General features: G+C 34.6%; 1 protein-coding gene across 1 annotated transcript in view; it reads left to right on the top strand.

The window, feature by feature from the left end:
- Positions 1-23410, top strand: part of HFM1 (helicase for meiosis 1) — a 33891-nt gene that overhangs the window by 5600 nt on the left and 4881 nt on the right. The window contains exons 6-31 of the mRNA XM_059854219.1: positions 677-747; positions 1221-1353; positions 3538-3689; positions 4040-4117; positions 4261-4422; positions 4854-5054; positions 5137-5225; positions 5873-5916; positions 6008-6109; positions 7477-7622; positions 8037-8131; positions 8938-9071; positions 9964-10011; positions 11953-12033; positions 12663-12754; positions 13578-13684; positions 13773-13820; positions 14014-14111; positions 14201-14332; positions 17208-17293; positions 18190-18273; positions 19270-19427; positions 20137-20240; positions 21715-21870; positions 22119-22214; positions 22628-22746. Of these exons, the coding sequence (XP_059710202.1) occupies positions 677-747; positions 1221-1353; positions 3538-3689; positions 4040-4117; positions 4261-4422; positions 4854-5054; positions 5137-5225; positions 5873-5916; positions 6008-6109; positions 7477-7622; positions 8037-8131; positions 8938-9071; positions 9964-10011; positions 11953-12033; positions 12663-12754; positions 13578-13684; positions 13773-13820; positions 14014-14111; positions 14201-14332; positions 17208-17293; positions 18190-18273; positions 19270-19427; positions 20137-20240; positions 21715-21870; positions 22119-22214; positions 22628-22746 (2816 nt within the window). The remainder of the gene's footprint in view (positions 1-676; positions 748-1220; positions 1354-3537; positions 3690-4039; positions 4118-4260; positions 4423-4853; positions 5055-5136; positions 5226-5872; positions 5917-6007; positions 6110-7476; positions 7623-8036; positions 8132-8937; positions 9072-9963; positions 10012-11952; positions 12034-12662; positions 12755-13577; positions 13685-13772; positions 13821-14013; positions 14112-14200; positions 14333-17207; positions 17294-18189; positions 18274-19269; positions 19428-20136; positions 20241-21714; positions 21871-22118; positions 22215-22627; positions 22747-23410) is intronic.

Genomic DNA, 23410 nt, shown 5'->3' with positions numbered 1-23410 from the left:
ACCCTCAGCCTGAGGAGATGCTCACAGTCAGCCTGCTTGTGTGGCTGCTCTGCAAGTCCAGACAGCGATCAGCTTGCAGCTCTGGAGCTGTAACCCAGCAATGCTCCCTGTTCATCTCCCACATATTTTAGATAAGAACGTTGTCTGAACTACACACATTATTGGCAACTGAAAAAAATCTTTAAACCAATTTAAAAGTGATACTAGGTGAATATTTTGCTACTATTATCTCTGGGCATATGGTATTATGCTAAATAATTTGTATTTGTTGTATTACAAATATTGTGTGACCACTGACACCTTAGGTAACAGCTGTGTTCTGCTTGTTCATGTATCTGATTTGTCCCTTGCAGCTTCACATTCCATACCTGTCTGCCATCCTATAAAGCCTATGCCAGGGAGGAGGTTCTTGATTATTGCTATTATCCTGAGACTTCTCAAATAAGTTGTGGTTTTTTCAGTGATACGGAATATATGGCACACCAGGAATCTTAAACTACTAATAATACTAATAAAACTACTAATAATAGATTACTTTTGGATAATGTTTTACAAGCCTGTGTAATATTGTGGTATGTTTTAAGTTTGCATTTAGATTGTGAGGACAATATGCATTTGCATTCCTAGAATTTTATAATTTATACTCTAGTATTTTAAATTCCTTAATGCTCTCAAGCAACCCAATTTAGAAGTGTTTTTAAGGAGTTCCCGTATTTTAACTATGCACAGTCAAAAGCTTTGGATGATGTAAGTATGGAACATAAACTGCAGCTGCAAGTAGTGTTTTGTAGATAAATTTAAGTGGGACTTTGATATTCAAAGCATAAAAGGGAGTAGAAAATTATAATATATGTAGAACCTCTTCCTGGAATAGTTTATCAGGGTTGTGCTTAGCTGGGAGAAGAGACCAGAAAAACTTTAAAATGTGTTTTCCTCAGTTTAAAATACATTTATGTTAAAATGAGAATTATATTTATGCATAAAGATTGGTAATATATTTGCAAGGAGGAGGAAGGGTGGGTGAGTGAGTGACATGGGTGAGTGACACTGCAGAGGGGGAAAGAGGGAAGAATCAATCTCAGAGGAAAATGAGGGAGCTTGGCATGAACACACTTGGCTTCTAAGGTGGTGAAGGATAAAATATGTGGAAAGGAAGCACAGTTATGCAGACCTTTCATTTGTCATTGAAAACTTAACAGGACTTGTCAATTCTTTCCTAGCTTTTATATACAGATAGGAACTTTGTGATTTGTGCTCCAACTGGCTCTGGGAAGACTGTAATGTTCGAACTAGCTATTACCAGATTACTCATGGAAGCCCCACTGCCTTGGTTAAACATTAAAGTTGTTTACAGTAAGTATTATGCAGCTTTAAACATTTTGGTGACAGAAGAGAAAATGTCATTCTGGGAATGCAGAGATCTGGAGTGAGTCCAGGAATAATATTGAGATTAAATACATTAAGGTATTGCAACCTGCTTCATTCTTTACAAAGTTGATTTAGTGTTAATTTGTGGTACCATTGTAACTGTTATTAGTATTTAACAGCACTGGGTAATTGTAGTGTTCAGCATTGCCTATACAAATAAAAATTAGAAAATCCTGTAGAAGTTTGTCCTCCAAGAAGATGAGATGTACGCAAAATGTAAGGAGGAAGCAAATTCTTAATGCATGGTTTCTGGCCGACACTATCTTTTGTATGGCTGGCTATTGCTCTGAGATGAGGATCAAATTTTTCAGGATTCACTTACCTGGCAAAGTTTCCTGCTGTTTTCTGAATACTTCCTCAGAGGCACCAGAACTGTGATCTTCATAAATTTAACTGATCTGTGTAGAAATATGAAAATATTTGGAGATACTCACACCAGTTACACTTTTTTCTTTCCTTCTTGGAGAACTGAGTTAATATTGTGTAAATTTTATTAAATTGGTGCTTTTGTCCCAGTTTTAATTTATTTCTACGTGTTTGTCAGCCTTGCTATTAAAGGTTTTATCCTTATATTTACAAAAGATTCATATTTGTTTTTTTGTTCCATTTTGTTCAACTTCTTACAATAAAGCTAGTGTTGCTTTGGAGTTTACTGTGAGTTGTAAACTGATCTTAGAAGCAGGCATGTGCTACAGGTTCTCTGTCAGCTGAACCAGGTTAAGTGTATGGTAGTATTTTCCACTTGGTAGAATTGCTACAACTTGGTTGGTTGGAACTATCAGTAAGGAAGCAGTTAGCTGCTAGTGGAATTAAATCTGCTGACCTTTCTAGACTCCACAATGATGGAGAAGGAGACTTGTCAGTTTTCTGAATGTTGGAACAGAGGTGGTAATCACACTATGTCCTGCTGGTGTGAGCACTGGTGCCTGGTTCATCAGTGGCCCCATATATATGAATTAGCTTGCAGTAGTTCTGTGGAGTTGTTTTCCAGTAGCTTTACATCCAGGGACTGGTGACTGTAGTTCCAGGAGCAATCACTTGCTTCTTGCATTCTTGCATTGCTGAAGATGATTAGCTTTGTGATTTTGTGAATTACTTGCTGGTAGCTTAATCAGTTTTCTGGAGCTAATTATTTCTCTGATGCTCTTATGAGATTTTACACTTCTTTCTGAAGCAGAGACTGGTTCTTATATCCCTTCGTTTAGAAGTAATTTGTGAGCTAATATGCAGAAATCATTCATATTCCAGTACCTCTAACTAACTAGAATGTAATCCCTGCAAGCTCTATTATACTAGGGCTGTTTAAGGCTCATGCTTAGATTGCCTCTTTCACTTAAATCACTGCATTTTCCATATAGATTAATCATCTAGTATAGCCTTACATGTATTGTTAATATCAGTCCTTATTGAGAATGACACCTGATTTCTGGGAAAAAAGAGTCTGCAAAAGTACAGTGTGTATTCTCAGGAAAAAAAAAAAGAGTAGATTGTTTTAGGATTCTGTTTGTGAGAACCAGCATGAGAACTGCTACCTGCTATGTTAGCTGCTTCGCATGACCCTACACTTAACTGTACATTTGATTTTGATAGAATACCAGAAGAAATAAAAGTCTGTCTCTTGCTCTTGAATGGTTTTTCACTTATACTTTGCTCTCTGAATACAGAGTATTCAAATCATTCTTAACTGGTAAAAGATTGGTGTTTCTCTGATCTTCCATTAGAAAATATGTATTTCCTGTGGTATCTTCCATCTGTGAAAAAACTTTTGATAGCTGAATGATTGTTTCCATGTGGTACTGCAAAGAAAAATCAAACCCAACAGGATAAAGGATTAAGAGAGAGCATAAATAATCTTAATTAAAGGGTTCTGTTTCTGCTTGCTGATGGGAAGAAATAGGGCCCAAAGCTCAACATTGATTGTGCACATGGAGTAGGATAATAAGAACAGTAACACCAGTTACAGATTTTATGGTTCTGGGAGCAAGCTGAAAATTAGGGAAATTAAATTCAAGAAGGCATCTTACTAAAGAAACTAAATGCATACATTTCTAATACAGTTGAAGATTTGGTTTTCCTGATTTAATTTTTGTTATTTGGTGTTGTTTTTAGTGGCTCCAATAAAAGCTCTATGCAGTCAGCGTTTTGATGACTGGAAAGAAAAATTTGGACCTATAGGACTCATCTGCAAGGAGTTGACAGGAGATACAGTGATGGATGATTTATTTGAAATACATCATGCTGACATTATTATCACTACACCTGTAGGTTTCATTCCCGGTTCTTACAAGAACTTAGAATAAACAGACATGAGTGGTGTCCTGCAGCAAGGACTGCTCTTTTTTCGGTTTTTGGTAATACACAGTAATTTTGTGATCCTTTTGTTTGTCTGCACACTGCTGTACACACTCTCAGTTCATATAAACAAAAGTTATTAATATAATAATGTGCCAGATGAAACATAGATGGCATTAGCTTGAATTAATTTGTTTCTGTTTAAAGATTTATTGACATTTATGCAGGTCTCCATGTACTATAGTTGTGGCATGTGTTGGCATTTAAAACACCTTTCAGCTTCTGTTGTTGTTTTGATGTGTTGTTTTTTTCCTCCGAGGAAAAGTGGGATAGTATGACTAGAAGGTGGAGAGACAACTCTATAGTCCAGCTTGTGCGACTGTTTCTCATCGATGAGGTAAGAAAATGAATGGTGATTTATGCACTGCTTTTATATCTTTTGTAAAGATAAAAGGAATCTTAGAAAATATTAAATGTATTTAGCATATGTCCAGATTGTAACTGGAAAATATTTAGCACATCTTTTAAAATTCCTGATAGGTACACGTTATAAAGGATGAAAGCCGCGGTGCAACTTTGGAAGTTGTAGTCAGTCGGATGAAAACTATTCAGTCTTCTCTTTGGCGTCACTTAGAGAAACATGACACTGTTCCTCCCCTGAGATTTGTAGCTGTTTCTGCAACAATCCCAAATACTCAAGATGTAAGAGTTACACTTTAACCATATTTTGATCAGTGGAGTTGTGTTTTATAAAATTTGTCTGGAATTGCAATTTTAGATTGATAGCAAAATAGTAATTTTTAAGCTGTCATCTGAAGACAGCTATGAGGCTGCTGCTAATGTAAGATTACCTTCAACCATATGGAAATGTCAGCCATGTATGTACATGCTTCAGTTTTAGATTTCTGCTTGTTATTTTTACCTCATATGTGCAAATCACAACAGAATTGAGATTTCTGTCCAAATTATATTGGTCCTGCAAAAAGCAGCCCCTCACCTGTGATTTTAAAAGATAAAAAAATATGTTAGTAGTTTACACATGACAAAAGCTAAGTTAATTATTCTGTGACGCTATTAGAGCTGGAGCACAATTAAAAGAAGAAATTTATGTTTTCTGTTCTACTTTTTTAAAGATTGCAGAATGGCTTTCAGATAGTAAGATGCCTGCTGTATGCCTGAAAATAGATGAGGATCAACGACCAGTGAAGCTACGCAAAATTGTGCTTGGTTTTCCTTGCAGTGACAATCAGACAGAATTCAAATTTGACTTAACTCTTAACTACAAGATAGCTAGCGTTATACAAACATACTCGGAGCAAAAACCAGCACTTGTGGTACAACAGCTTTTTTTTTATCATGTTTGAAATTGTTTCTTTCTTGAAAGTGTTGATTCAAAAAAATATCTTTTATTTATAGTTTTGTGCCACAAGAAAAGGAGTACAGCAGGCCGCTTCTGTTCTTGCAAAAGATGCTAAATTTCTACTGAGTATAGAACAGAAACAAAGGTATTTTTCTATTTAAATTGGAAATAAGTGTTTGTACATTTTAGTAACCTGTGATATCTGTGAAGAAAGCTGTTGAGCTAATACAGTTTCTAGAAGAGGAGTGTGCAACAAAATCATCATCACAGTTGACATTCTTTTTGGTAAATTGGCGCTCTTCTTGGGAAATTTTATTTACTTATCAGAGTTTTAGGGTATCTTTCACAGTCATTAAGTTGTTTCTCAAAGCTGTTTTCTGAACATAAAAATGCTAATTCTTATGGCCTTCTGAGACCTTGTAATTAAGCATATGAATAGTTGAATTGGATGTGACTTTACTAGTGTTTTAAGATGTCTTTACTTTTTCAGATACTGTTAACAAATACAACCATATTAATTATTTTTTACTTCAGGGTTGCCTAGTCATGGCAACTGCAGAAGCTACTTCTGGCTTTGGACCTAAAATATGATCTTATTTGCTTTATGTGAACAACACATAAGGATTGTTGATTGTCACTTGGAAAGATGACCAGGCTTGAAAAGCTGCAACAGCTGCCCCAGAGAGTCAGTCTGTTCTCTCTGTGAGGATGGGAAGGGTGGTGGTTGAAAATAACCAAAGAGTGTCTATTTTTTAATTTGTTTTTTTGTTGCTGTTTGTGTGTGTTGCATAGATTACAGGGGTTTGCAAATTCATTGAAGGACTCCAAACTGAGAGGTAAATATAACCTACAACTTCTCTGTTCTGTGATTGAATATTTGCTTGAGGAAACCTAGTCAAATGATGTATATAATAATTTCATTATCAGACCTTTTGACATATGGTGTGGCTTACCATCATGCGGGTATGGAGATATCAGACAGAAAAATAATTGAAGGAGCTTTTACCGTAGGAGACTTGCCAGTACTTTGTAAGTAAAATTATCTTCAAAAGCCAAAATTTCATTTATGTATCCTGAGAACATTGCAGTTTGGAAGTAATATTTTATGGTTCTATAGTTTGCTTAACCTTTGGAAGTTGTGAAATCCAGGTGAAGGTGTCTTTGTGTTTCACATGTACTTTTACCCTGTGAGCCTACATATCCACTGTTACTAAAGACCGTAGAACTTCTTTTCATCACACATGGAGGTCACCCCCCTCATATGTCCGTATAGGTATGGCCATGTGTGTTTCCTTTTACTACCATTGAACCCTGCCATTGAGGTGGAGTTCTCTGCTAGTGAATCTTTCCTCTGAGTTTCCAAGATGTTTTCTTTGCAAGTGTGGCTTCCCTGAAGGTAATTGTCTACATTTGTGCATATTAGGTGGGCAGGATGCTATTTTCAAACTCTCATGCAAGGTGTTGTGACGGATGGGGAGGTCCCTAAGAAGTAGTCCATCTGTTGTTTTGTGAAATGAGAAGGGATTTGAGATGTGATTCTCTCATCTCATTTGGGCTTTCTTTTTCTGTAAAAAAAAGTTCCAGACCCTATGGGGAATTGTCTGTGTGGTTCATATACAACACTAAATGATTTGTGGATATTTTTCTTTCCTTTTAAATTGGTCATAAGAAAAAATAATATAATTACTAATTTTAATTTTCATTTCATTTCCAGAAGAATTGGAAATTTCAATAATCCTTTATTTTCTTAGCAGAATAGTAATATCAGCTGGCCCATATGACTGGCTTTCTGTATTGAATTCTTGCTACTCCATATGTTCTTTAGAGAAAGTGAATTAGGAAACATGAGTGTAAGATTACTTGCCACATACTTGACTGATGTTTTCTGTGTGAGAGTGTGTGTATTGGTCAAGTGTTGAGATAGTACTGGTGGTGGTTCTGGTTTGGTACCATGGATATAAACAATGCTAATGACTAATGACTTAAAAAATATATCTTAATATTGACCACTACTAAGCAAGATGAAGCCATGGCTCTATTCAAATACATACCCTTGAAGAAATAAGAGTAAGGTTTCTTCATTGTGTGTCTGTTATATTGAACATGGATCATATTCTGGATTATCTCCAAGTATAAAGGAATGTTTAAGTAAAAGTGTCTGGGATGTAATTTGTTAAATAATATGAGAACAAATGAATGCTGATGATCAGATACACAGAAACTGTTATGTAAGTACTTGTCTGTAATCTACATCAAATTCTTTGTGGTGCAGAATGTCCACTGATTCCACTAGAAACTAAGAACTCTTAGGCATCAAGGGTTAAGTTACCTATTTGCTGCTTGATTAGTGTCTGCTAGACATTTTGATGGTGTTCATATACTTTGATCTAATGTAGTTACTACTAGCACCTTAGCTATGGGAGTCAATCTGCCTGCACACCTGGTGGTTATAAAATCCACAATGCATTATGTTGGAGGAGTGTTTCAAGAGTACAGTGAAACTGATATTCTGCAGATGATTGGGAGAGCTGGAAGGCCTCAGGTAAGTGAATGTTTTATTGTATTGATGCTGTCTATAGGCAAATTAGTAGAAGCTATTCTTGCAGAAGAAAGTACAATGCCAGGAATTTTGCTGCAGCATTTAGTTTTTAAACGGTTATTAATACTTAAATTACTCCTAGGTAACTTTTCTGTTGAGAAAGAAATCTGTTTGCTTTTGTATTGTCCATCAAAAATCACTGCTTCACCTTGCAGTGGAAAAAGATCTGAAGATTACATTTGGGTTACGTAGTGACTGAGCATTAGAGAGAAAGTAGGAAACTGGCATACAATACCCATTTCAGACAGGATTTTGAGAAAAGAATTTTAGTGGATTCAGCAAGTATGTGATGCATATTCAGCTGTGTTTTTTTCTAAGAACTAAAGAGCAGTTTTTATTTGGGGTTTTATTTTTCAGTTTGACACTACCGCCACAGCAGTTATTATGACTCGTTGCAGTACCAGGGGGAGATATATACAGATGTTAAATGGTGCTGATATAATAGAGAGCAGGTAACTAAGTAGATAGTAGCAGGTAACTCTGTAGATAGTAGCTAAACTTCATAGTGTCTGCAGAATGTGTTTTTCTTCACGTGGGGTTTGGGCTGCTTCTTTGGTCTATTTAGAAGAAATCAGGAAAGAATTAAGGAAAATAAAGCCAAGCTTGTCGGTAGTTAATGGTCTCTTGTTTTATTAGCCAAAAGAATCTTTAGGACATCTTAAGCTCAAAAAAAAAAGTTTTAGATTCCTGCTGGAAAACTGAGGAAGCTGAAAGAGTATTTATTGCAAAGACAAAAAGCAGGAATTGAAGGCAGCCCATGTCTCTGAATTTCTAGATGATAGAGTCTGGAAAGTACCAGACCTATATTTGCTGTTAAGAGATTATCATGAGAAATATGTGGGAAAGTTGGGACGTTAAAAGGTAAAACAGGAAATTTTACTCATTTAATTTTATTAAGGTTTAATTTTTCAAATATATTTAGAATATCAACAGCACAGAATGTCTGTGCTGTAGTTTTTAAATGCATGGAACTTTGTTTTCTAGTAAATGTGGAACTTTACTATTGACAGTTTATTTTTGCTTGCTAGGCATTATGCCATAATAAAAAAATTACGTTATTAATTACTTACATAATCTTTACTGTTCTACATAATCTTACTGTTTTATCTACTGTTCTATCAATTTCACTGATTACAGTGAACAGTTGTGGTTTGGGGGGAGGGGTTTATTTGATTTTGTTCCTTCTCAAAAATTAGTTTTAGCACTTTTTGTATTGCTCATTGGTAAATGTCCTTAACTCTTGTTTTTTTTGTGTTAGCTTGCACAGGCACCTTGTTGAACACTTAAATGCAGAAATAGTGCTACATACTGTCACGGATGTCAGTGTAGCTTTGGAATGGATACGATCAACATTCTTGTACATTAGAGCCTTAAAAAATCCAACTCATTATGGTTTGTTTGGGTTTATTTTTTTAATTCATCTAACTGTGGCATTAGGATGTGTTATTTCCATTTTATTTGTTTGTCATTTTCTTATAGACTGTTATTTCATAACGTGATGAGAACAAGATGTACAATGTGGCCTGTAGCATTTTGTTCTTTAACATAAGTAATGGGAGTTTCAGCATGGTATAACTTTTAAAAACTGTGAAAAACATTTACAGTTTCATAATCCATTTCTTTTTATCTTCATATGCTGGGCCATGTATTAATACAGTATCAAGCCATAATGTATTTTGCACTGCTGAATATGTAATCTGCTAAGAAAAGGAATAGTCTAGTATTTCATAGTTTTTTTCTAGAATAAAATTCTAGTTATCTTAATTCCAATGTCTTCAGTTTGTCTTGTCTAGAACATTATCTCAGTCCCCAGCCCTGACCATATCTTTGTTCCTGCCCACTTGCTCTACGCCTGATTTTGAAGTCATTGGGTAATTGCTGGAGACAATTTTTTGTAAGGATCTATAGCTGGAATTTAGCACATCTAGTACTTGAATGGATGTTACAATTTAGGTGGCTTCCTATATTCCAAAATAAGAAAACTGTACCTGGAAGTTTCTACTGACATTTCTGAAACTTGTAGGACTCTGATATTTTACATGGAGGAATGTCTGCAGCTTTTACCTTTGCACATCTGTTCTAGCAGTCTCTTACTGATACTTAGATAGTTACACCCTGTAAGACTTCTTACTTGTTTGCAGTATAATAAATATTCCCACATTTTACACTTTGGGGTATTTATCTGCTTCCTAAAAATCAGCAAATCAGTTTTAATGGGTAATGACATTGAGGAGGAAGTGTATGATAGTACTAGGTTAAAACAACTTTTGTCTTTGCCATGAAGGTTTTTCATCTGGATTAGATAAAGTTGGAATTGAAGCAAAATTACAAGGTAAGTGGCTTCTTAGCTTTTTTCAGTAAAATGTTGCAATTTAGGGCAGGTTCACCCATGTTTATTATCTATATCCATTAATTTCAACAGATCCATTTGCAGAACAAATGTAATTTACTGTGTGTTATTAATTTTATTTTGTTATTAATATTTTTGAAATACTATCGGTACCTTTTAACTGGTAGAAAAATTTTTCTTGTATAGAGGAAAATCATTAAATGCCTTTACCTACCTCATCTCCATATACATGCTAAGAAATATGGAGCAGAATATTTTAAGTTTGCTTGTTTGTCATTCTTCCTAATTTTCCTTTTAATTTCTGTTACTATACTTTCAAAAAAGTTCTTTTCAGAAAATGTCATCTTCCATTCATAAATTTAGCCTTGAAAACAAAGGATATAAAATGGGAACATCTTTGCCTTGTCCAGAAACAATTTAAAATTGCATGAGTGTAAGAGGCTTTTTTTTTTTTTTTTTGCTAGGAGTTGAATAAAACCCAGTTATTAACCTTTTTTAAAAAATACTGCATTTTAGCTATTTGCAATTCCATTGCACAACATACAGTGGACAAAATCATCTGTGAATTGGTGCCTATTAACTTTAAATACAGAAGTAGCATACAACTCATCAGCTGGTTTTGTTTTGTTAATTTATTTTAATGTAAGTTTTCTGGTACTTTAAATGTTAGTATATTTATAAAAGAGTACTTGCTATCAAGTTCTGCAAATCTACAAATACAATTTTCTTTCTTCAGTGAGCGTCCATCCAGACCATTTGGAGCTAAAATATCTGGACGATCTGGTCCATGAAAAATGGACAGATAAAATGCCCAGGAATTTGTAGAGCTTGTACTTGGACTCCACTTACACATTTTTCACATAACTGTGTGGGAAACATTTGTGATTGATTTTGGGCTTGGTGGCATGATGCTGAGGCTGTTCATTGTGTAAGGGTTTCAAGGGCCTTCAGGAACACAGTATATTTGCTACCACTTGAAGTCCCCAAATGTGAGAGACATTGACTCTGACTTGCAAATGGTGAAAAGAGGAGTACTTATCAGTAAGAAAATTTGCCTCTTTCAGTAGTTTTCTATCTTTTCCTGTCTTTGACATCAGGAGTTTTCTATTCTTGCCATGTAGGTTGAAAGGAATAGAGGGAATGTAGCATGATACTACCTAAATAAGCCTTTATGGGAGAAGGCATGGTTTAAAATGCACAGATAGTGCTAGAAGAATTCAATTAATGCTTTTTTAGTGTGGATTATATTTCCTTGCAGTTCTGATATTAAAAACTATATCCTCTTCCCTGCAACATGAAATATTTTGTAGTAATGTGTATAATGTTTTCATATATTTCATGTGTACAGTGAATGATTGCTAGGGGAACTATCTCTTTGAGTGCTGTTCTAAGTGACTTCTAAATTCTGAATATGGCCTTGGTCTTGAAAAAGAGAGAACAAAAGCCTTTGGTCATTCTTATGCAGGTACCTGACACAGTGGGTTTAGTGAAATAGATACAAATGCACCTGATACAGTATGAAAATTTCTAATGAAGGATTCATGAATACTTGTGGGTATTTGAAATTTGAACCATTTCAGTGTTAGCTCTGTAGCAAAAGTCTTTTGTATAAGTGCTTGTGGGCTCTCTGATCTGTCATTCAAAATTGAATATGGCAGCCTACATTCCTGCATCTAGTTTCTTTTCCTTTGCAGCTTTTGCCTTACTGAAAAACAGTTGGCGTGTCCTTATCAATTATCTTTCAGGGAGTTTCCCCAGAGAGAAGTTAACCAACAAATTTAATAGAAGGATTCCAAAACCTTTTCTTGTGTTCAGTGGATTACTTGGGTATACATTCATACCATTTGATGATGATGTTTGTGGTTTGTACATGAATGAGGTATTTTTAGTACATGCAGAAAACATTTTTCAAATTTTTGACAGAACTGTGTCTGAGGAACTTAAATGATTTATCAGCTTTTGATTTGATCAGGATGGATGAAGCAAATAATTTCAAACCAACAGGTAATACTTGTTTCAAGTAAACTAATTTTCAGAAGTGATGTAGAGATGGAAGTGAACTATGAAGGGTCTCAACTACCCTTGTGACCCATTAATAAGAGTACATTTAAATGCAGTAGAGAGTAAAATCTGAGGGATTTTTTGAGTAGAATATATGGACAAGTTCCTTGACCAAGTCATGGATATTCATTCTCTTAATCTTGTTTCATGAATAGATCTTCTCTTGTTGCTGAAAATTTGTTATAGATTAGAAGATTGCAGGACACTGACAGGATAGTTGGTTGTGGCACTGGAAGTGCAAGGAAGGACAGGTTTTATCAATGCCTGCTCTTCTCTAGGGTCCTCTGCTAGAGGTGTTTGGCTTCTTAGCAAGCACAGTTCGCTGCCTGGTGTGTTAGTGGGACTTAATCTCCATTGGAGAGAATTGCCCCTGCACATGGTTCTTTCTGCCACTCTGTGATTGGCTCAGTCATGTCCATCACACAGCTGGGGGCAATAACATCCTGAGTAGTGGGGGTAAATCTCACAGAGGCCTGTAGTAAGAAAATTAATTTAATTTTGTGGCTTAAAAAACTAAGCCATTAAAATATACTTGACATACTTGTTTTTTAAGGTATATTCTTCTTTTACAGAGACTGGAAGATTAATGGCATGGTATTACATTGCATTTGATACAGTGAAGCAGTTTTTCACAATTAAGGGAACTGAGACACTAAATGAATTGGTAATTTGAGGGTTTTTTTAAATTACATATGTTCAATTGTTTTTAAACAGTATGAAAAAAGAAGTGAAAGGTGTTATTTATTTTAAAGAGCTCAGGCTTTGTTTGTATAAAGTTTTAGAGAATACATCTGATTAAATTAATATGGAGTATTTTTGAGACTTAGTACTTTGAGATCTTTTGATTTCCAACTCTTTCTCCACTCACTAACCTTGCTTATGAAGATGCAAAGTTGCTCAAGCTGTTCTGTTTATGTATTAAAAGCCTTAATGTTTTCTGCTTTAGTAGGTTTCATTTGTTGTGAAAAACATCTGCATCAAGAGCAGGTTTTACTTTTAAGGGAATTGTCTTTCTGTTTGAAGCAACTTTCCTCTTTCAGCTAACAAGTTGTTATCTGAAGCACAAGATGTTTTGTTTTCAAGCAAATACTATGGTAAAACAGATTTGCCGTGAAAAAAAAGGAACACTTGTTCTCCTGTGACTATCTTTGTTGTTAAAGTGTGAAGAAAGTGGGGTGAAATACATAACAGAAAAAGTTGTTTGTATTTTCCTTGTATAAAGCGTTAGTAATGTGTAGGGTTGATTTCAGATAACCTCAACTGAAATAGCAATCTAAAATCTGAAAGAAAAATTTTCCCCTTTTATTAATAGCATCTATAGGAAGAGAAAAGAAAGTTGGTCAGTATTAAAAAGAACTGATGGATTGTTTCTTCATAGTCATACTGTTGAGACAATAAAATTTTTTAAGTGTTCTTTAAAAAAACATTAGAAGTAATAGAAAAAATGGCAAATTAAAGCAATTACTAAAAACCTTTAATTATTACAGATTACAATGATCTCCAACTGCACGGAATTTGTGGATGTGAAGTTAAGAACAAATGAAAAGAAAATATTGAACACTTTGAATAAAGACAAAGACAAAATAACTATCAGGTATTTAAAATATACATTGAAAATTGAAAGTACCTTTTTAACAATAAATAAAATGAATTGTAGAAAATATGTATGTTTTCATGCATAGGTTTCCAATGGAGGGGAAGATAAAAACAAGAGAAATGAAAGTAAACTGGTAAATATTATATTGCCTTTTTATTTTTTATTGAAAAACTGCCATTTAATGGCTGTTGAAGTCCCTGCTAAATTTTTTGTCATTTTGCAGAGGACCAGATCTTGTATTTTGTTGTTTCTATTCTTGATTTCCTTTTTTTCCCCATTAAAAACTTTGATGTTGTTCTTTGTTTACAAACCCATTCTTTTTCTAGTCTCATTCAGGCTCAGCTGGGATGTATTCCTATTCAAGACTTTACTTTGACACAAGATACTGGCAGAATATTTAGAAATGGCTTGAGAGTTACTAGATGTATGGTAAAATTTAATTAGTTTTTTTTGGTACATATCCTAATAAGCTACATTTTAGTTTATTAACATAAGTCCATCTTCTTTTTGCAGGGCTATCTGACTTTCTGGCATCATCTAAGAACAACTTCTCTGCTTTATTAAACTCCTTGATTTTAGCAAAGTGTTTCAGGTGCAGACTTTGGGAAAATTCACTTCATGTGTCTAAACAATTGGAAAAAATTGGTAGGTACTAGTTAAAAATTATAAAAGTGTAATCTTGACAAAGAATCACGACTCTTAATTAGTCTGCTGATTTCTGTGGTATCTACGAAGATAATTGAGTAAGTCTGCTAATTTACTTATTTGCCACAATTGAGTACCACAGTTGTCAGAAGAATCTGCCATAACAAAAGCAAGCTCTTTAGTAATTTTCTTAAAGCTTTCAAAGTATTTCAGAATTGTTCTTATTCCTTAATATTCCTCTCAGTATCCCAGGCGTATTCCACATTGATGTGATTGCGTGTCCCTGACTAGGCTATGCTTTCCTTTCCAGGCAGCTGTTGCTGTAGATCCTCTTACTTGTAGGCATTAAAACCTTTTAATTCACATTGAAAAGGATGGAATCATGAAATATAAATCAATTTATTATGCATGAGGTTCTAATACACATGATGATCAAAAGTTTCTAATGATCTTCCTTTCACTGTATCCTGTTACTGAATGAAGTTCTGGCTGGAAGTACAGGCTTGTCATAATTATTTGAAAAGGAGTTCAGAAATTTTTAAGTCTTCTGTTTTATAAAAATGTAGTCATACTTGTTTGAGGTAGTAGTGTATCTTCCTGCTTTGATGTCTGGTCTTATCATACCTTTGTGCTTTCAACATTCACTGCAGCATTCTCTGTATTTCTTCTTTAGAGACACAACAGCTCTGCACTGAACAGTGTAGTATAGAGATCTGCAAATTAGAGAATGGCTAAACCCAGAGGTCCATCGGGTCCAGAACCTTACAGGCGTGCCTGCTCAAGGGCAGAGGCTGTAAGGCTTCATTCATGTGGATTCAAAGCAAGGGCAGGGCTTGTTAGCTTGTGCACAGCACAGTGCACAGTGCTGGGAACACATTTCCACTACCCCACACCTGTAGCAATGTTGACACAATCATCTGAGGAATCTGCCTCATGTTCAGCATTTCTGTGGAGTTAGGATGAGTGGGATAAATATGGCACTTGCAGTGTAGACAAATCCTTCCCTATACACTATATTCAGTAGAATAAAGTCACGTTTAGTTTTTTAATCAGAGGTATATATACAGACATCTCTGTCCAATTTTCCTTTTTTTGGGTACTTTTTTCTTATGCTGTCATAGCTCTTGCAGCGTATGTTACAAAGAACTGCTAACTTCCAAAGTGACATTTGTTACCCTCACAAGCTTCTTTTGAACATTCTTCTGACAGTTCACTCTTTTCCTGAATCAAACACTGAATTGATGCCTGTATTTTGATGTGATTTTTTAACCTCTGCCTATGGCTGCTAATCTTCTGTTTCTTTCTGAAGTTAAATGAATTAAGTTCTGAGAAATTTGCTGATACCATGTAGCATATTCAGAAATCCTTAAATTTTAAACTCTTATCTCAGTGTGCTGTTTTTGAACCTTAAAAATACCTTATTAGTCAGTATTTCTATTATAAAAGTGACAGTTCTTTGACACTTGGCCTTACTGAGACTGATATTTCAGTTGAATTCTTACTGCATTTCTACAGCTCCTGTCCAATAATGATATTCCCCCTGGTTACTGAATGGTAGGTTTGATTTTGTTTGCTTGTTCTGACAGACAGGATAATGATCAGTTGTCATACAGGATTTATGACGTTTACTACTTGTTCAATTTTATTTCCACTCCCATTTATTCTTTTTGCTCAGAAGTGTAGATGAAAATAAACAGAAAAAGTCTTATTTATATCTGGTGTTCTCTTCACTGGCAGAAATCCTTCTACCATTTTAGGAATTAGGATAAAAGAGTTAATCTTCACCTTCAGTTACAAAGAAACAGGGCAGAAGCTCTAGCAGCAGAAGTAATACATGAGAGTTCTCAGTATTCAGACTGCAGAGCTTCTGCAAAGGAGCAGGCAGATGGTAAAAGATGTTTTCCCCAAGTCAGACCCAAAAGATGTTCAAAGACACATAAAAAGACAAAAGGTCTTCTGTTTCTCTAAATTATTAAATTCTTGAGTTAAGTCTTTCCTTATAAGATTACAGTAATGTCTTCCAAGAAGCAACCTAAAAGTATACAAAGAGTTTTCCCACTTAATTTTCAGATTTCTTACACTTGTTCTTTAGCAGAGCTCTTTAGCAGAACTTACACAAGTTCTTTAACAGAACTTTGTGAGAACTCTGTGAGAAGGATCCAAATCCTCATTCTAAGTATTTGGTACTATTTTTTACCTACAATCATTGCAGTTGTTATAATAGGCTGTAATGCCAGGTCAGTTAAATGCCTTTTCCTATGGTGTGACAAGTCTAAATCTCACTAGAAGTACAGTGAATCGTGAAGAGAAATAAAAGTGTACATGGGATTCTCTGCTTTTGTGGCTTGCATGCCATGGGAAAGTTTTTTGCTAATGCTGGAATGACTTGTAGAAGATTATAATAAATACTTCTTTTTCATTGAATTTCATTATTAACTTGTTCAAAAACATTGAGGTCTTTATGATTTTAACGTAATTAAATAATTTCTTGAATAGGGAAAACATTCTGAGACAAGGAATACTGTGTGGCATGCTTTTTTATCATATATATACAGAACACATTTCTTGACTCCTGTAGAAAGTGATTTAAGATCTGTTTTACTGTCGAAAACGCAAAAGTTGTCATCATTGAAATATTGTATATTTTCATGTTTGGCTTGTATTGCATTTCTTTTTCTCTTTACTAATGGAGAAATTAATTACTACTGAAATACTTAAATGAAAATAAGTTTAGTGATTTTCTGGGCAGAAAGCTGCATCAAATGTAACATAGAATTACTTATGCTTTGAGTTTACCTGCTATAATGCAGTTGTTAGAATAATTGGAGGTTATTGTCCTTTCACAGTATAAAATTTGTATACATGTTTTTCACAGGTGTATCATTGTCAAATGCTATGGTAAATGCTGGGCTGACATCATTTAAAAAAATTGAAGACATAAATGCAAGAGAGCTTGAATTGGTAACGTATTATTTTGTACATAGATAAATATGATATGAAAATACTGAGGATTAATACTGTTACCAGTAAAAGCAGTATAGTTAATATATATTTGCTGTATGACCATAGCAAAATTTAGATGTTTAGGTGATTTATGCATTTTACCTAGTAGAATTTTAAAAACTGTGCAGCTACTGCTGGTTTTCCTTGAAAATGTGTATGATGTTTTGTTGTAGCCAACTTAATGTGAATGATGATTTCACTGATTTGGCAGATGCTTAAGTATGTAGAATTTCATCATTAACATGGTTTGTAACAAAGGACAATATGCACTTCTCTGTTAGGAGTGTTGAAAAATATAAAAGGGAATATGTATTTACAGTTTCTCTTAGTGTATCTTAATTATGAAAATCCCAAATTTCAATTATTGCAAGTTTGAGATAGGAGTAGAATACAAATCTTCTAAATCATCTATAAAGCACTTCTTATTTTAGGAAAGGTGTTACCCTAGGACTGGTCCTTTGGCTTTTGGCTTCTTTTCTGTGGAAGCTGGTGTTCCAGTCTTCTGGAAGATATAACAGACTTCTAAATCTTACTTGGGGTTTTCTGTTTGACTTTGGAAATTTGATTTCTCATTTCTGGATCCTTTTGTGTTTTTTCTTGTCATTTGTTCTGTTTTAGTTAAAACTTGTGCAGCATAGGAGAGTCATCTCATATAAAACCTGAGTAGTCATTGGTAGTTGATTGGCTGTTAATTGAACTGAAGGAGTAGCAACATGTAAAAGTGTTGGAATTTCCTTTTGGTAATGTTGCTATTCTGGGCATCACTGACAGTAGAGAACCAAGAGTGAAAGGGGCTTTTGTTGCTAACATAATTACTCGTATGACTTTGATTCCTTGGATTTACATCTTTGCAGATTTTGAACAGACATCCTCCTTTTGGAAACCAGATAAAAGAGTCTGTTTTGCACCTTCCAAAATATGAACTTGAAATTGAACAGGTACATTATTTTCTGTTTATTTTATGGTTTTATGCTGGTATTATTAAATGAAAAAGCAAGTACTGACTTAAAGCAATTCTGAGTCTTCACAGATAGAAGATCACACAATATTGTGACCTCCTTCCAGCTTAGTGGGTAGAATGAAACTCCTAAATCTCAAAGGAGAGCCTTGGAACAGACATTCCCCATAATATATTGGCCTGTCTCGTTGATAGCATTTTATGTTACAGATGTATACCAGTATATTCACATTCTAGCACTATATGTGAGTCTGAGAGGTCTCTTCTATCTTGAATTTAAACAATCCCTAGAGACAGCAAAACATCCAAATACAGCTTACTGAAATGGTATTAATGCATGTTTATTTTCTACAGCACACTTAGGAATACAGAGAAACAGGAAGTTATTACATTAACCTAGCTGGTGCTCTTTTAAAGGACGGGTACAATTCTATGTGTAATCAAGAACTTTGAGGTTGTGATATGCATTTTTTTCTTTATATGGACCACAAAGATGCTCTAGCTTTCTAAAATGCAAAATTTGAAAAAGTAACCTTAAAGTTGGTAGAAATGAAGACACATTTGAAGCTAAAAGCTTAATACATGTGTGAAATTCTATTGGTATAACAATCATTTCTAGTTTACTTTTCATTTGACATAATACCAGGTGAGTAGCTCAATTTTCAGAATGATTTAACAATTTATAAATATCTTCTAGAGGAATGCTGGGATGCCAAAATGTAACTTCTATATAACAAATCATATTCTTGCATATTTCTCTTAGTCCTTGATTTTCAATACTGAATCAAACTTAGGATATTTAGCTTATGACCAAGTTAGTACTGAAAGTCAGTGTCTCAGAAGAACAAATAAAATTGTACCACAAATTCACATGGCTTGAGTTGAGTTTTTGTGCTTGTGTCAACAGACAGAAATTTATGGAGGGGCATATATTTTCATTTGCATGCAGTTCTGTCTTCTGTGTCATTTTCCCTAGCTTCCCAAATACAGTGACACGTTGGCCGAAATCTTAGTAACCATCAAATTAACAAACTATGAGCAGCTCCAGACAAAGAGGACAGCGCCAGACTTTCACTATGTTACACTGGTCATAGGAGATGCTGACAACCAAGTTATTTTTAATCAGAAAATTATGTATGTATGATCAGCTTTTTGTCTCGCGTGGTTTTATGGTGTGGGCTTTTCATCTGTTCTGTGACTTGCAGATTTTCAATACTTCCTACTGATGTCTAATAGTACAAAATTATTCTTTACCCTACAGCATTTTCTAGTCACTGTTGTCATTTAAAATGCTACACAAGATTCAGAAACCCCCAAAACATGCCAGTGTGCTTGTCAGTGAAGAGAGCACTTGTAAATATCTGTTAAACATCAATGTCATATTATGGAAAAGTCATAATAATTTTCCCATAAATATAAAACAAGTAAAATACATTTTTAAAAGGTATATAAACCAGTTGTTACTTACTCCTGTTAGCTATATTTCTTCAATTATATTTTAGAAATAATTTTTTTCCCTCAGAGATGGATTTAAATTCTCCAGTTGGCCAAGAGATGCTTGGAGCAAATGGGAAAAGAGGAGCAGAATCTTTTCCAACTGCTTGACCATCATGAGAATTCTGGCCAAAATCTGGCACTTTTGGCAAAATGGAAACTGATCTGTAGGATCCTGGCCCTCTTATGGCCATAAATCATACATTATTGAAAAGGTATTCTTGGCTAATTATCAAGCAAAACGAAAGAACTAGGACCAAATAAAGGCTCTTCCACTTGGTTACAGATACTATAGTATGCATACCATAGTATGTTGTCCTTGTCTAACAACTTTGCTGATGCATTACAGGGATTCTGTGCTCTTGAAAACTGGAAACTGGATGAAGAAAATTGAAGTTAAAAGAGCTCTTAAATCAGAAGACATTAGTATAAATTTAATTAGTTCTGATTATGGTAGGTTAAGGTAATCTTTGAATTAAAAAGCAATATACATAAGATTTTGGAACAAATTACTAAAACCCTTTCTATTAAGGCAAAGTATAATAAAGTGAGCTGGTCTGGAAACAAACCTCTATAACATGCATTTTACTGGGTTGCATACTACCTCTCACAATTACTTATCTGTTTATTTAATTTACTACTACATTAAGGAACTGAGAAGCATCAAACTGTTACTAGAAGACAGTGTTTTGCTCTGTTGATACAGATTGGGATTCTCTTTTGTCCTTCTCCTTCAAGTGAGTTAACTTTCAGTAGGGATAACCTATCAGCCTGACAGGTTATTTGTGCTGAGCAGAGCTGTCTTTGTGAATGGTTAGGTTTTGCACTGTAGTAAAGAGGAGTTGGATGTGGTTCATCTCCACTTTGGTAACAAGAAATTCCTACAGCTGAAAATGTTGTGCCTTACTATGTGCAGATTTAAACATGGATCCCCTCAGTGTAAATTTTCATACAGTTTGAACTATAGCAGCAAATGAACACCTTACGACCTTGAAACACAAAACTTCAGAAAACAATTTAAAGATAAACTGGCTCCATTCAATTCTGTCATCATGCCCCACCAGTACAGAAGAGTGCTGTGTGTTAGGTTAACTGAAGTGTAGTTGCTGCTTCCATGGTAAATATTGACATTGAGATTATTACAATAATCAAGCCTGGAATAATTTATATTTCTAAAGCTAGACCTGTGGCTCTGGAAAAAAGGGTTTTCTAACCACACAGATATTAAAAATGTCCTTTTATCTACAGGTACTGTAGATAAAGTACTCAGTACTGAGTTCAGTAAAACTTACCACAACAGTTAATTTTTCTGACACTGGTAACAATGAAATTAGACTAAAACCAGGTCTTTCTAGTCTCTACTTATTTTTAAGTCTGTTCCTATTTCAGACTTCAAGGAAATCTCACATTTTTTAAAAGTCTGTCTGGTTTTCCAGCAGATTTTATTTCCCTAAGAAAAGACAAAATTGCTCTCTTTACAAAGGATGTCTCTTAGTCTGTCATGAATATTGGCCTTCAACTTGAGAAGTATTATCCACATATTAATTTTATGCCTTTGCCAGTACAGAGCTGCAGATACTCCTGAACACAGACTGTAGTACAGTTTAAAAGTTAAAATTTTATCAGCTCTGCAAAGTCATAGATAAAGGTAGATTTAACACAATACAAGAACATTTGGTTAAAGGAACTAATTTTGTTTTTCTTCTAGTAACTATGTCTTTAATTCTAAAAAATGTTTGGGGTTTTTAATCTCAGTCCTAAAGAATCTGGTCATACAAGAGTGTGCTCTATGGGCAAATAATTTTTTTAAATTTCCATGATCTTTGAGTAACATTTACTTGCTTAAACACTTTAGAAAACTGAAGATAATTGTAGTATAGAAACATTTTAAAGCAGTTTTAATATTTTTGTCTTTTTATTTTCCAAGTTGGCCTTGATATACAGCGAGCATATACAGCCTTCTACTTAACACCAAAACCAGAGGGACGTAAGGTGGTTACAAATCAAAAACTGAAAGCTGAATCTACACTTGATAAATGTTATGGCCCACCCCAAAGCTTGCCAGCAGCAAAAGTAGATACAGGTAAATGGTCAGATCACAGTATCTGGCTGATAGTAAAGTCAAAAGAAAATTGAATTTTGCTTTCACTAGGGAACTAGATCTTTATTCATCCCTGCTGTTTCTTTCTCAAAGGTAATATAATACAACTCTGCTGCATCTACGTGTAAAGTACTACACTGCAGTTCTTTGATGAGTTTGAAAGTAAGAAAAAATCATGGGTGTTTGGTATCCAATATTACTGTTTGAATTTCTGTGTTTTATTTATCTAGGAGGCAGATCTAAACAGGAGATTGCTTACAAGAAATATGGCAACAGAGAATGCAACCACCGCTGTAAAAATAAAGATGTGTGTGGGCATGACTGCTGTGAGTTTCATTAAATCTACTACTTCTGATACTTTTAGAGAAATGCAATTTAGAACAGCTCCCATCATACCAATGGCTACATTAATAGAAACAATGCAAGCAAGAGAATGGGGCCTGAGTTGTTATGATGCAGTCATAAAAGCAGTTAAAAGTAGCTTTGGCAATAGCACTTTTATAGGCACTACAATGAGTAATAATACTTTTTGTACTTAGCATATGATTTAAAAAATGTCAACCTTGTTATGCTTTTTTATAAATACTATGTTAGATCTTGCAGTTAGCATGCTAAATCTTTTAGAATCTTTTAACAGAAGATGTTAAGCTTAGTGGCAAAGTTGTTCAAAGTAATTTGAAAGCAATTAGGATTTATCCCTTATAACAAATCTAAAGATTATTTTACTTCATTTTCTCAGGTAAAACTGGAGTATCTCCAAAGTCACAGATGAATGGAGACACAAAGTTTTCTTTGTACCTAGCTGATTTAAGGAGCAGGAACTCAGTTTCATCTATACCCCCAGTAAAACGTCTCAAGGTTCACTTGAATGCAGTCAGCCATTTAATAGGTTTATTTTAATCTGTTACATATTTGTAAGCAGAGAGACTTGTTTGCAGAGAGAATTTTATCACTAAATATGAACATTCAAGTTTGACTTTTCTGTGTGGAGTGGAAAAAAGTAAGAAAGTACAATGGTCAAGGAATCTTTGAGAGGTTCTGCTGTTCTTTGGGACATTTCCATTGGTCCACTTTTGTGCATGTCCTCTATATTTTTTCTTTTATGGCATTTGATAGGTTGTGGTTGGTGAGGTTCAGAGGCATTGTTGGAAGGTACTGCACTGTGACTTGCTTTGGCAAAATGACCTGAATGAAAAAAATTCTGGTATCTATTAGTCATGCTACTAAGAGTCCTTTTTTCACTGGCAAGTAGATCCACTTGTTTATTAGAAAACTATCCCTATTAGCTTTAAACTGCTGAAACATTTCATGGCTTGCACTTTATGCCTCTGAATGTAGTGTTAAACTAGGTCTTTCTGCAGCAAGAAGGACATTTGAGGTACTGGAGGGTTTTATTTCCCCCTCACTGTTTTGTTTGCTTATTTGTTTGCAGTAGAGGATTATTTAGCCTACAGCTAACACAGATGAGAGTCAACCAGTCTGGCTTTGCCAGGGTGCTTGGATACCTCCACTGGAAGCACAT

This window comes from Haemorhous mexicanus, chromosome 9 (assembly GCF_027477595.1).
Source record: "Haemorhous mexicanus isolate bHaeMex1 chromosome 9, bHaeMex1.pri, whole genome shotgun sequence".
Classification (NCBI taxonomy): Eukaryota; Metazoa; Chordata; class Aves; order Passeriformes; family Fringillidae; genus Haemorhous; species Haemorhous mexicanus.
The sequence above is the reverse complement of the archived record's forward strand: the minus strand, read 5'-3'. Positions and strand labels throughout refer to the sequence as shown.